The following is a 15092-nucleotide window of genomic DNA, read 5'->3' as shown; positions in this document are numbered from 1 at the left end:
CAATACCCCAAGCCCATTACCCTACTTTGTAATACAATAACAGGCCGGATATTAAAATCACTCTTAGGATCGATGTGATGGGGAAGATACGAAGTTGTCAATGATCACGTGACGATTAGCTGTTTATCATCATTGTTGAATTAGTGGCTGATCATTCTACGTTGATTGTAAAGATGATAGGATTAAATGATGAACTGAAACAATGAATGTTGGTCTTGGCATTGACGAGTCGATAGACTGGGTCAGTGGGTATGCTTTTCCTTGTCTTTTTATCAGCATGGTACCACGTGTCCAACCAATCTATTACCATCCTGCGTTCACGTCAGTTCTTCTGTATTAGTGTTGTGGAAAAAAAGGGGCTATTGTCAGACATTAGATGTCGCTCGTGAGTGGGTGTGTGACACTTCACCAACACAGTCTCCTGCAAAACTATTAAGAGCCTTTCATACCCCCCTAAGCAGCAGTATCGCGTTCTTTTATATGCATCTCGTCCAATAAACTTGTATGTTGTATAAATCTGTTCATTTAGTCATAAGTACAATTTACACATGAACATTAATTAAGCACCACCCATTTTCATGCTATAAGATATGGAAACCAAACACATGGTTATAATGTCGTTAACTGAACCATCTAAAGTATCAATCCATCAACTACCAACACTGCTGCTACTTTTGCTGTAATTTACTGACGGTCATATGGGCGCACTAAAAACGTTATCAATAACCGTGTCCAAAACTATGGTCACACAGACAATGTCTGAGGTCCAAAGAACACATAATTCTCAAGAAAGGTGTCACTGTTCAATCTTATGCCAACTGTTGTGGTCACATCAGTATTTGGTGTATCCTGCCCTTGCGCGGGTAACTGCTGCAAAGGTCCTTCTCATGCTCGAAATCAAACACCGAATGCGCGCATTATTGGCATCCTCTGCCGTTCCTAATGAAATGCCTGGGCAAATTCCTGTAGATTTTGAACAGGTGGATCCCTTACTTGAACTTGACGTCCCAGATGGTTCCATAAATGCTCAATTGGGTTGAGATCAGGCCAAGGTAATCTGCCAACTGCGTTGTTCTGCAAGTATGCGATAACAACTGTGGAACGATGGGGCCAAGCATTAACGTCCATAAATACTGGCCGACTGGCGAGGGGTGGTTATCAAAATGCGGGACAACAGCAGCTTCCAGTACTTCCTGTTGGTATCTGTGACCATTGAGTGTCCCTTGAATGGTGATAAGATTCAGCTTACAGTCATAGGAGATACACCCCCACTCCATTACAGAGCTACCACCAAACGGTTCAGCTGCATGGATCATCCGCTGTTGATAAGCCTCATTACTCCTGTTTTGATCCCTTTTTGTTACAATCGACAATTATTTTTGGTGGCGCTTAATTAATCCTCATGTGTATACATAGGTAGCCAGTGGGGACAGTCAAGGGTCATGGTCAAAGATATCATATGCCATTCCAAATGTAGAACAAATCAATTACAAACGAGACACCTTCACTAAATACGGGGTAACAGTAAACATGTTCATGACTCTGCGCCTTCAAGTGAATTAAAATTTGAGCGAATGGTATATGCTCACGTATACGTTCAGCGATTAACAGCTCACTGCCTGGATTGATTCCGTGGACTGGAAACATTGTTTTGTCAAATCTTGGCGGTAGTAGCCACAGCAGATCCTAAAACCTCACCAATATCATAGAACGGTAACTAGAAACACATGACAATGACATCTCTGACAATAATCCAAAGTTATTTCAAAAGCGTTCTTTAGTTTTTCAGAGAACATAAAGTAATCCCGACGTGATTCACATTACTTATAGGCATGCATTGAACCATAGTCTGTCATACCGACCCTGAAGCAAATACATCCAAGAAAGTCTACAGATATGTTCATTTCAAAGACTAGTTGTTAGTCAAATTCAGTTAAAGCACCTACTGTTCCACGCCGAATATTCTCATACACAGAATAAGTGAGAGAAAAGAAAAGTGGCCATAGGTTAATCAAGTTTCTTTCTTTCAGTACAGATGTGGGCCAACAGTCCCTGGTACCACATTGATTAGTCCATCACATATAAGTATTACATACTTTACTAGAGCATGTCTTACTAACAAGGCATGGTAAATATAGCAGGTAAATTTGATCAACAAATGTTTGGTTGAGTGACATGAGCATATTAAATTCTATCATGAAACAATAATCATGGTGTTCCTTGGCCATATATTATTGACATAGATAGGTTAATCATAGTTTTAACTGGTGGTTATTGAGACTGTAAAGACTATATGACATGAATCATAGTTTTAACTGGTGGCTATTGAGACAGACAAAGACTATATGACATGAATCATAGTTGTAACTGGTGGCTATTGAGACGGACAAAGACTATATGATATGAATCATAGTTGTAACTGGTGGCTATTGAGACAGACAAAGACTATATGATGTGAATCATAGTTGTAACTGGTGGCTATTGAGACAGACAAAGACTATATGATATGAATCATAGTTGTAACTGGTGGCTATTGGGACAGACAAAGACTATATGATGTGAATCATAGTTGTAACTGGTGACTATTGAGACAGACAAAGACTATATGATATGAATCATAGTTTCAACTGGTGGGTATTGAGACAGACAAAGACTATATGACATGAATCATAGTTGTAACTGGTGGCTATTGAGACAGACAAAGACTATATGACATGAATCATTTTTTTAACCGGTGGCTATTGAGACAGACAAAGACTATATGATATGAATCATAGTTGTAACTGGTGGCTATTGGGACAGACAATGACTATATGATATGAATCATAGTTGTAACTGGTGGCTATTGAGACAGACAAAGACCATATACAGACAAAGACTATATGATATGAATCATACATTCCATATGGTAAACCTCTGTAAAACTATAAAACATTGAATAGATATTGTACAGAAAATTATATTTTCTTCCTGATAATGATAAAATGATTATATCACACAAATATATGAAACCTAAAAAGGGAATAAAAGTCCCTGACCTCAAGTTGTTTCAACTATAACGACGCGATCAGACTGACTGTAATTATACAGTTAGTGAGATTTCCATTGTTGACCAAGAGTGATGGACATTTTAATAAGTAGACATTTCTTTCCTTTTGGATGCAATGGGATGATGCAGTCATGAGAAATATGTTTAAAATAGTTTCATAAAGTAATTCACAAGAGTGTTTTGAAGAAATATATGAAGCAGAATTTGAATGTTAACATTTACCATTTACCATTTCAAACCATAAAGAAGGTCAGTTTTATGAACCACAACCTCAGTTATTTAATATATACAGTGGAAGCTGTCTAAACCGGCACTCATTGGGTCTGAATAAATAATCCAGTGTAGACAATATGCCGGAGTGTAGAGCTGATGATAGATGTACACGGCACGAACAGGACTGTGATTTCATGCCGGTGTTGACAACTTGCCGGATTAGACAGATGCTGATTTTGTCAGCTTCCCTGTACCAGTGTCTTGATGTACGCTCTCCCAGCTTACCAAGCTGACTTCAACCAACTGAAACATTGACGTAGTTGTGGTATCGGTTATGAAATAAATTAATGTTCAAATTAACTGACAATTATTTTTTCGGTTCGACATATGTGACACGACGTGGCACCACGAATCATCGGAAATACATGCAAGGGGATCTGAAAAAATATTATGAATCAAGTTAATATAATTTGTTTTGCTTTCATTTCAGTATTTCACTTCTCTAATTCGGTTCCGCGGCGAATAAATTAATGTTCAAATTAACTGACAATTATTGTCTCGGTTCGACATATGTGACACAATGTGGCACCACGGCGGATCTGAAAAAAATATTATGAATCAAGATCATATAATTTGTTATGCTTTCATTTCAATATTCCACTTCTCTAATTTGGTTCCGCGGGGAGGTTTTAACTGTTATAAAATCAGCTCCTAGATCTTCAAAGTGTATGGTGCAAGTTGAAGGTATGACTTTAATTGTCTCGCCAGCTCCCCAATAACACACGGTGTACTGTAAAACGTCGTAGGCGATTTTACAACAATGATAGTTCAGAAAGTATTCATCAAAGAATCCTTTAAAGAACAGGTGTAGTTCGAAAAATGCAGTCTGGTGGTTTTGCGTTTAAGTGCTTATAATACAATGTAATACACAGCCGTACGTTCACAATAGCGATTTTTTATTATTTTGACTCAAGTGGGACCCACATCTGTCGTGAAAAAGACACTGCGTATTGAGGTACGTATGATTTGCGTAACACTGTTTTTCTTGGTGCAAAATCCTGCATATGCAGTGCGCATGCCGAGTCCAGACGCATGTATCTTGACGCACTTCCGTCGAATGATAAACATACTCCAAGCGTATTACCGATTTAGTAATGGCTTCCAGCCATTTTCACTGCGTGGATCAACTACTACCCGTGCTAGGTCACATCCTGGGCTCTTATTCTCGAAACGTTCGCAGCTTTAAGGATTCGTAACTTTGATCGCAGCCAGTGTACTGAGAATGGGCTTAAGAAGTTCGTAAGGCTACGAAGGTTTCTAGAATAGCTAGGCTATGCGCTAACCATGCGTAAGTCTTAAGTTACAAATAAATACAATAAGCTGCCCGATCGCAGGACAAATTGTAATAATTCGTACAATACGTCGGCATTCGCTAGGCGTTCGCTAGGGATTGTACGTTAGTAAGCTATAAATACGTCCAATATATAGTTCGTGACACGTATGAACCCCACGAACCCCACATCCCTTACGAACGCATAGCATGCTCGTACCGCGCTCGACCGATGCAGGACCAATATACTGCGCATGTATAACTTTTGACCTGCGCAATAGCTTTTTTTTACGCATGCCCAAATGTATCAGGCGTCCTGGACCTACTGTGCGTGTGCCGGCGTACATAAAACTTACACAAAGCGACTGATATGCATATAAGGTGCGTATTGTGCGTAGGACCGTGTCGGAAAGAAATCTCAATGCGCAACTCATAAGGAATTAGGAAAAAAATAAATTCATGATAGGACTAACTTAATAAACACGTTTTATGGAAAATGGATAAGTTACAACATGTAATAAACAATGGATTAAAAAGTGCACATGTCATTCATTTTACATAATCCAAATTTTATTTAGGCAAATGGCGCTACCCTTGAGTGAAATTCATACCAACCAAACACATCTCCGCTCTGAGGGGACAAATAAGGACATGGGTGGAATCGTTAATTGATTTATTTCATCACTAAAAGGGTTCTTTGACACATTATATTGCCTCTATCGACGTCTCTGTTCCAATAGCCAATACTACCAATATCGTTGGCTAAATCAACAACAACTGTAGTTATGTATGCTGTGTTACGTACGGTGTGCTTTCGGTACTGGTGTTCTTTCCTTTGCAGTGCCGTTCCGTGGTACTAGATATCTGAAACAAGGCGTGGAATGTATGCAGTACTAAATGAAACAGTCGATTTCAAGAACCCTAGACCTAGACAAGCAATATACTTTCCATCACGCACGCACGCACGCACGTAAACAAACAAAAGACTGATTTCTCCACTAACCGAGGGAAACCAGCCAGCTGCTAACCTTATGCACGAGGATCATGCGTCAACAGCTAGGTTTTGGTGTAAAGTTTTGTTCAGACTTCGCTAATTTTCACTGATTTTGATGATTGTTAAAACTCATGTCAATTATCAATGTTACGAAACTTGTTTTAAAATATGCCAGATTATGTGTAAACAGTGCCTTTAAGCAGTATGGAATATTTTGCAAAAAATGTTTGTAACAGTTGCCTAACGTAAGTGGCCATATTTACACTAGTGAGCCAAAGCGTTTGATGGGGTGACAATATACTGACAACATAATGTTAAGCTCCAGCCTATTTCAAAACTAAGATGTGAGGCTGTGGAAATGTCAGGACTAATTGGGAAGACCAATCCATATTTAGAGAAGGTTCATCTGGTAACTGTTTTAGGGATGTCATACTAAGTTGTATTTACAATTAAAGGAAATATTGTTACAGATATGATGACACTTCTTTTTTAAATCAAAATAACTATTATACAAGAGAAATAAGTTTAGGTTTCACTTATTAAAAGTGACAATCATGTGGCCACATAACAGTCACTTTTGATTTTCACTATTTAAAAGAAACGCATGCATCCTGTTAAAAGTAAAAGATAATTTCCATAATGGCTTTGTTTTTAAACTAAAAGTACTAAACCAAATTATGATAAGTCGTTTCAAAGGCATTTAGAAGTTGGAGGACACAAGCCGGCGCACCAATCAGTTGAAGCCCGTACATAAGTTGAAGCCTGTACATCTATCAATCGAAGCCTGTACATCAGTTAATAGAAACCTGTATATCTTGTTACCCATTGTTATCAGTCTACTGTTATGTGTATATATACTGCAACCCTTTAGTTTTACCCTCACTTCACCTGAAGAAGAGACTAGAATCTGTCTCGAAACGTTGTGACCTTGTATAATAAAGAAGTTGAACCATAAAGCACTTTTAGTTTCAAATTATGATAGCTCGTTTTTCTGAAAGATTTCCTATGTGCCAACCTATATTTTTGCATACTATACTGGATGGCGCTTAACTTTTTATTCACGGTATATTATACGGTTCTTTTCTGAGCCTCACGGAGAACACTGAAAAATCATAGTGGTTATATGATATCTTAGAAGGGTATATAAAGAAACCTTGCGGCTTGCCCTCCATATGCCACCGTGAAGTGATGAAACTTTGAGTTTCCATGGACAATCTTCAAGACACTACCCGTCCTGGGAGGAACGTCAGCAAGACAAGAAATAATCCAGAGAATGGAAGATGTGTACCCTTTGTAGATCCGGATTATAATTAGTCTTCAGTAGCCAGCGCTTTCAACAGGCGGCTAATGGAATCGGGTGGTCACACTTGGCTGATCATCTATCCCAGTATGACTGATGCTTATTATGATGATCACTGGGTTGTCTGGTCCAGATACAAATATGTATAGACAGCCAAAGAAGAAATCAACGCGGCAAGAAACGAACCAGCCTCAATGTGTTGATGACCGACCGACGGCTGATTACAACAGAAACTTTCGCAATGAAGTATCGACACGTTGGGTTTCAATATTGAGACGTTTGAATTCAATGACATATGTCAGCAATATTTGCTTGAACGGAATAGAGAATGGTCTTGCACATAAAGAATTGTCTGAATTTCATATTCTTTTTATCATTCCGTATGTTCCTCAATTATCATCTTTAAAATGCAAATCAAGCATATGATGTTCTTACAACAAGTTGTGACTATGGATCAGACTTAAGTCGACTTCTGAGAACAATAATCAACCAAAAGACAGTGGAATCTGCTTGACATACCTACAATCATAGAAGGCAAAATACCTATCGATTGGAAAGTTTTTAATCTACGTGTTTTGGACAACTTAGAGCGGACAATGGTATGTTTTCGTCCAAAGGACACACTATGTTGCACGTTTTAGGCAGTTGCGTGATGAAACAGTGAAGCCAAGAGACGTGGTAAACTGTGGAAACCCAGCCCAATTGAACGATAGTGTCGTGGCTTCTGAGGATAACATTTTGGTCGATTTGGGGCAAGTAACTGGGACAGCACGATACTTCGCGAGTCATTAGTACCTCCGGAGACAAACAACTTTTCATACCTGATACGGTCTCATGGTTGTCGGTTGACAGTTCGGAACTGATTATCCTTGCAAAAATAACACATCTCTGATATAACCGCCCCGAAATATGCCTATTACGCCTGTCGACGGCTGTGAGAACCAAGCATGGTTGTAGACTTGGTCCGGTCTGGTAAAGTCATATCTGATGGTCGCGAAATTTGGTACCAGAACTGATTCTTGGATATAGGCCTACCACTGGGAATCTGGTACTGTCTCGCTTATCGCAAGTTGATGAGAGCCAGCTTAGTACCGGAAGTAGCGCCTCGCGAAACTTACAGGCCTAATATCTTGGCATTATTGACACATTACTGACACATGTTTTTTGAAATATGTTATCTCTTTGGGTCAGACCCATAACATGATGACAACCATGATTAGAACGCATTGTTAACTATATTACATGATGTGCATGATGCAGATACAAGCGCATAACACTATAATGCCTGACTGAACTTTAGACGAACTTTTTAAACAGAATTATTTCCAAAGTATTCTGCTTACATTAGATACCCAAGCATCTAAACCCGAATTTAAAGTGCATGATGGCGTTTTCCAGAGGTTTTGAGAGCCTCGCGTTAATGGGTAAATCCCAATTTGTGTTGGCATGGAGCTATGACCTCGTATCTACCTGGTTCACCACATCGATGTCACATTATATGAATTGTACATACATAGTTCGACTCGTCAGTAGGTCTGGTTTCTTATATCACCAGTCTGGATCAGACAATCCAATGATCAACACCATGAGCATCGATCTACACAACTGAGTTACAATATGAGTCCGCCAAGTTAGAAAGCTTGGCTATCTGTAAATGATAGTCACGGCCTAACAGTGAGTGAGTGAGTTCAGTTTTACTCAGCAATATTTCAGCTATATGGCGGCTGTCTGTAAGTAATAGAGTCTGGACTAGACAATCCAGTGATCAACAGGATGAGTGTCGATCTGCGCAATTGGGAACCGATGACATGTTTCAACCAGCGAGCTTGACCACCAGATCCCGTTAGTCACCTCTTACGACAAGCATAGTTGGCAAGCGTGGGTTGCTGAAGACCTATTCTATCCCGGACCTTCACGGGTCACGTCCTATGAACATCCCTGAGGCGTAAAACAACATTCACATGCAACACAGACTTGCCTTCGTTTTAAGATTATGTATACTTTTTTCGGAAGCATAAAAATGAAAAGAAATAAATGTTCTTTATTTTCTGCCTGTTTTAATGGGAAACTGATGTAATATTACCATTACAAATTGCTAAATTAACATTTTCGATTTCGTCATGTGTCAAAACGTGATCCAATAATAACTCAACAATAACGAAGTGGACTACCGGCAGTGCCATCCATTTTTCGAACACATGGCACGATAGCTATTTGATAGTGACCCATAAATACAGATAATACAGTCTGCTTTAAAAACAGAATTCTAAGAAGATGGAAATTGCTTTTGGCTGTTTATATTCACGGGATAAATCACTGTTGATTAAGAAACATTGACACAACGGTAAGTGCGATTTGTGCCAGTGTCCATGGCGAACTATTCTATATAGCAGAGGAAACGCGTTGGCTGCTTCAAAAGAAAAAAACAATCCTTGTAATGTTGAATTTTGTAATCTGTCGTTACTACAAAATACTACTTTGCGTTTGAAAACTCCTAGTATGCTCAAAGCAGCAAATAAGAAACTGAAATATAACAGGACACATCCTACCATATTTGACGCCAAGTCCGAAGCCATCAACGTTGCTCCAGCTAGTAGTGATGCCAAAACCGCCACAGCCCCCGAAGTGTATTTCCGTGTCGAAGATATAGTTGTCTGGAAGATAGTCTCCGGGTTGTAACATCCGGGCATCAGTCTGCCAGTGCGCCATGATGCAATCTGAACACATACCACCACTGGTGATCTGTGGCGACATACTGTTCATATTGGAGAAAAAAGTGAAGTAACTGTGAGACATTTCGTCACAGTTTACGAAGTCTTGATCGACACCGTTGGCGTTGAAGCCATGCCTGACGCCCGCGGATATAGTCTCTTCAGGGAGGAACCCCAGGAATAGATAGGCTCCGAGGTTTTCATTACTGGGTGCAGAATAGTCGGTATTTTCACTGATCATGACTCTCAGTGGGACAGTGGAGAAAGTGGTCATCTGGGCAAGGGTCGATTCAGACTGCGTTCCGTCACTCAGTTTAGCGGCGAGGTCGACGGCGGTGTTGGAGTTGTAATGGAGACGTAGTTCCTGTGTGTTTAGTTTTGTTACGGCATCCTTGGAGAAGTATGTTGTGACCACGTTGCTCTTGAAACGGCAATAGACGTTAATGACGTCGTCCTGTGAGGTGATGAACGTGTACTCGCCGTCAGCACTGCTGGAGTCACGTTGGTAGATGTCGGCACAAGCTGTAGAAAACAATAAAAACGATTCTTTATTCATACGTGTCATTTTTCATTTCTGAAGCGAGTGACTTGAGTTCAGCAATATACCAGCAATATTACGACGGCGACATCGGGCTACACACACTGCACCCAATCGAACCTGGGTCTTCGGTGTAACGAGCGAACACTATAACCATTAGGCCTTACCCACACACCCCTGTTTAAGGTCACGAAGAAGAGATGTGTCACAAAGGCGTCTTTGTATTATTCTTATTCTTTTGAATATTATGAGTTTTATGTGTTTTTTGGCATGGTTGCATGGATGTTTGACGCAAATTAGGGCAGTAGAAAATGTGGAAGAAGATGCATCGTTAAACGAGTTGTTGAGAACCAGTGGACGTGCTCTTCGTCATGATAGCCTACGGAATGAATATCAGATACTCACTGTGAACGTAGTGTTGACATAGGTGCCCCATGAAGCCAACGGGGCACACACATGAGCCATCAGGTGCAACCGTGCCCTCATTAGTGCAGCTGGTCACCTGATGATTACAAACACGTATCAACCATGACATCAGTGTTTGTTACATATGCTGTGATTTTGTGTGACAGAGGGGCCATTTCCAAGTGCACCTTATTGGATGGACATTGCAGACGTGCACTGTACAGTCAGTGACAGTAGACATACACAGAATCTGTGCTAATGAACGTAGAGTCAGTGCCAATGAACATGAAGTACGTGCCAGTGAACATATAGTCTATGCCAATGAACATGTGCCAATGAACACATGTTCCATTGAACCACAGGCAAACTGTAGCGCAAGTGGGTTGCGCAGCATAGAGAAATTGACCAGTCTTCTTACATGCGAGCGAAGCGAGCAAAGGTTGGAAACGTACTTTCCTCGCTCTAGTCCGAAAAATATTTTTCTTGTCAAAATAAAGTATCGCCACCATCAAAAGTATACACCTATTTCTTCACTTGATTGTGCTCTCACGTTTCCAACCCCACGTTGAACAATTACTCACGTGAAATATTTCATTCAACATTTTAAGCACAACTCTTCGTAGATCAGACCGTTCTTCGCCTCCATTACCCCTTCCAGCTTCCGGTTCAAGGGATTGAAGGAACAGGAGGGTATTATTCCACATGGAACACTTACAGTTACCTCCCCTGCGTCATTCGCTCATTACGCCAGAAGTGTTTTATGTAGAATAAATGTTGCGAAAATTCTAACAATAGCGACGACAGATAAGGCAAATAAATCCCAGAGGTTCATGATAAAATTAGGCAATGTGGTATTTCTTCTTAATTTCTGCTTATGCTTGTTCCGTCACTCTGTTCAGCCGGAAGCTGGCAGGGGTAATGGAAGCGAAGAATACCATGAGTGGCGCTTAAAATGCTGAATAAAACATATTTCACGTGAGTGATTATTAAACGTGAGGTAGGAAATGTGAGAGCACAACCAAGTGAGGAAACGGGAGCGTACCTTTGATGGTGGCGACATTTTATTTTGAGATGTAAAATAATTTTCGGTCCGAAGCGAGGAAAGTACGTTTCCAACTTTTGCTCACTTCTCTCGCATTTATGAAGACTTGCCATATTCTCTATGCTGCGCAGTCCCATTTGCGCTACAGTTTGCCTGTGATTGAACATAGAGTCTGTGCAGTTGAACATGAATTCTGTGCCAATGAACAAGAACGCATTCTGTTACAATGAAATTTAAATATCACTGTTTTCGAGGCCGTATATGTCTATATACAGCTGTACTTGCTACCAGTTAAGCTTTAAAAAACAAAAAAAAAAACCAAAACAAAAAAAGCCCCAAAAACAAAAACATTTGAAACAAAATAAAAGGACAGTGGTAGGATTCCAAATTTGTATTTCTCAATGAATACATGCTAGGTTACGTGTTTTCGAGTTCTCATCGACTGGAAGTCGGACATTGGTACAACTGCATGAGTTGGATAGTTACGATTAAATATTCTGGAGCCAACATAACACAGATGTTTTTATTTTAGTTTGTATTTTAATATAAATTGTTTTATACCTTTTGAAATACGTAGCAGCTGGTGTCATCGTAGCCACACGTAAAGGCTACAGGAAGGACCGGCACCTTACAGACCAAGACTCCATTTTGTTGACAGTCACGTTCTGATGGACAGGGGGCGCCACAGTGGGAACCGCACGTCACATGGCTACACCCAGGCTCAAGGCTGACGGAAGCAGGGAGGTTGTGGTAGTCGATGCGACATTTTGGGGATTGCTGTATTACAAAAGCTGAGATCCGGGTCATCTTGCTGGTTATCAGAAGCAGCGAGAAGATAAAGCTGGAATAGTTGACAAGACTACACTGTGCCCTCCGAACTGTGGTTGGTAGTGGATTCATCATCACAGAACACCACTATTGGGCAGCGTTAGATTTCCAAGTATAGTTTCAGACTTGACACCAATATCAATCAGTACGGTCACTTGTCGAAATGTAACATCCAAATAACACAGCTTTGTTAAAATGTTATGTAATTTTACCTTTAATTGCTTTCTCCACAGGAACACTATTTCGAACAGTCGTTCAAGCACTGATATCCACAATTTTATATAGGAACTATGTAACAATGTAACCAGTTCACACAATACAGATCTCTATATACGCGTTACCTTCTAGGTAAACACTATTACCTTTTTTTACGTCTAGCAGCTTTCCCCATGGCACTCTACTGTCAATGAAATGCAAGCTTACAATGTGTTTTTTGATGGCCAATGTCAATAGCTAATTGATTTGAAGCTTTATAGATAACTAAGCATCGATGTATATACTATCTATGAATATTCTATATACTCCAGTCTCATCAGTGTGTCAGCTTTGGAACTGCGGTTTTTAGGCTCTTATAGATAGGCATGTAAATACCAGTTATAGCTAAAATGGATAGCATTATCATTAAAACGCCCGCAGGTTATCAGAAATGAGCTGACCACTTGATAATGGCCACAAAATGCTTGACGACGGGCTATTGTCATTTCGTTGTTAGGTAATGCCGTATGTAGCTCAGCTCTTTATGTTCAGTCACCTACGGTTCGTTTGACCGTTATGAACTTGGGTTCATTACTACCGATTTTTGTTAGTCATATTCGTCACATGTACCTGTGCCATTATGTCTTTTCTTCCGCGTGCCAACCATTCTTCAAGGTGCCAACCATAACAACTGTACCATAAATTGCATCATGTTGCAATGGAAACATCGACTGAAACATTGAAAAAGACGACGGCTGGTAATATGGACACAGGTCAAGATTGAATGTCACATGACGTCACCTGTTGTGTCCTATGTGGTTTCCGCATTTGTAAGGTGTGTGTCAGTGACAGCCGTGGTTTGTTGTTCGCAGTAAATACGTCAAAACCAATACTGTTGCTTTCGTTCTCATTATATTACAAATTCTATTCATTTTAGCTAATAACGGTAACACTTTTTATCGTATGCAGACTCCCTCAACTTCCCTCCTTCGCCGGTACTTACCCTTATATTATAAAGACCCATTCCAGTTTGATTCAGAGAGGTATGCAGGATATGGAACGAAGACGTCACAGGGACTACGCCACATGGTTTTTACTTGGTATGGGTTGTTGTTTTACGCTGCATTTAGCAAAGTTCACTTTATTTTCATTTTATTTGTAGTGAGTTTAGTTTTACGCCACACCCAGCAATATTCCTGCTATATGTAGGAGGTCTTTAAACATCCGAGTCTCAACCTGACAACCCAGTTATCAACAACATGAGCATCAATCTACGTATTTGAGATACGATCACGTGTGTCGACCAAGTCAGTATACCTGACCACCCGATTCCATTAGTCGCCTCTTACGACAAGCATGGGTTGCTGAGAACCAATTCTAACCTGGATCTTCACGGGTAACCGCAACATGGATTTACTGAAGACTAAGACTGATAAACTATACATGCTTGTATATTTTGGACACATTTTATAGATAACTACACGCTTTTGTGTATCTATTGTGTTGAAACGATAAACCAGGCCTGACTTAAATCTATTTTGAAATGTCACAGGGAGTTCGGGCCGGTTAAGTTTAAATATTACGCGATGAAACATAACATTAAGAATATAATCACATAGATAATGTGTCGATTTTACTGACGTACACGGATACAGTGACAAAAAGCAAGACGAATACTCAAAAGGAAAAGTACGCGAAGGATGACGGATTAAAGATGATAGATAAAATGGCCAACCACATCTGCCAGTTTCTTAGTGACTCAAAGAATAATTAACACCCAATGTGAAAATCTAATGTATGATAAAGAATTATCAAATGAGGATGTATAATCGTCGGTTTCTGAGACCCTTAATAAACTATTGATATTCAAAACTTAGACTTTAGGGATACATTGGAACGGTACACAGCTCCCATACAGTTTCTCTCAACTGGATACTTCTCATGTCTGTGCTTTGGTGGATTCTGTGTGTTTCTTTAGAGAAGAGAGTGTTCGGGAGAACACTTAAGTTGCCTTTACATGTGTTTCTGTAGTGACAAAGTGTGTTTAGGTGAACACTTTAGTGGCCTTTACATGTGTTTCTGTAGTATCAGAGAGTGTTCAGGTGAACACTTTAGTTGACTTAGCATGTTTCTTTAGTGACAGAAAGTGTTCAGGTGAACACTTTAGTGGCCTTTGCATGCCTCTCTAATGACAGAGAGCGTTCAGGTGAAAACTTTAGTTGGCTTTCCGTGTTTCTTTAGTGACAGAAAGTGTTCAGGTGAACACTTTCGTTGCCTTTGCATGCCTCTCTAATGATAGAGAGTGTTCAAGTGAACACTTCAGTTGGCTTTCCGTGTTTCTTTAGTGACAGAGGGTGTTCAGTGAACACTTTAGTTGGCTTTCCGTGTTTCTTTAGTGACCGAAAGTGTTCAGGTGAACACTCCAGTTGTCGTTACATGTTCCTTTAGTGACAGAGGGTGTTCAGATGAACACTTCAGTTGTCGTTA

General features: G+C 40.0%; 1 protein-coding gene across 1 annotated transcript; it reads right to left on the bottom strand.

Moving 5' to 3' along the window:
* Positions 1–989: 989 nt before the first annotated feature.
* LOC137255457 (uncharacterized) lies at positions 990–12485 on the bottom strand. The gene is made up of 4 exons (XM_067792894.1): positions 12144–12485; positions 10541–10637; positions 9436–10119; positions 990–1303 (listed from the first exon to the last, which is right to left on the bottom strand). Exons 1-4 carry the CDS (start codon positions 12483–12485, stop codon positions 990–992), a joined length of 1437 nt encoding a protein of 478 aa, XP_067648995.1.
* Between the last annotated feature and the right edge of the window lie 2607 nt (positions 12486–15092).

The sequence above is a fragment of the Haliotis asinina genome, chromosome 11, assembly GCF_037392515.1.
Source record: "Haliotis asinina isolate JCU_RB_2024 chromosome 11, JCU_Hal_asi_v2, whole genome shotgun sequence".
NCBI classification, from domain to species: domain Eukaryota; kingdom Metazoa; phylum Mollusca; class Gastropoda; order Lepetellida; family Haliotidae; genus Haliotis; species Haliotis asinina.
The sequence above is the reverse complement of the archived record's forward strand: the minus strand, read 5'-3'. Positions and strand labels throughout refer to the sequence as shown.

What these genes read in the sequence shown, in the direction of transcription:
- LOC137255457 (XM_067792894.1), bottom strand. Translation starts at nt 12,485, where the DNA reads ATGATGAATCCACTACCAACCACAGTTCGGAGGGCACAGTGTAGTCTT. An exon ending in GCTGCTACGTATTTCAAAAG is followed by an intron (nt 10,638 to 12,143) that starts GTATAAAACAAT and finishes TGTAATCATCAG; the next exon opens with GTGACCAGCTGCACTAATGA. An exon ending in CGGACTTGGCGTCAAATATG is followed by an intron (nt 1,304 to 9,435) that starts GTAGGATGTGTC and finishes TGATCCATGCAG; the next exon opens with CTGAACCGTTTGGTGGTAGC.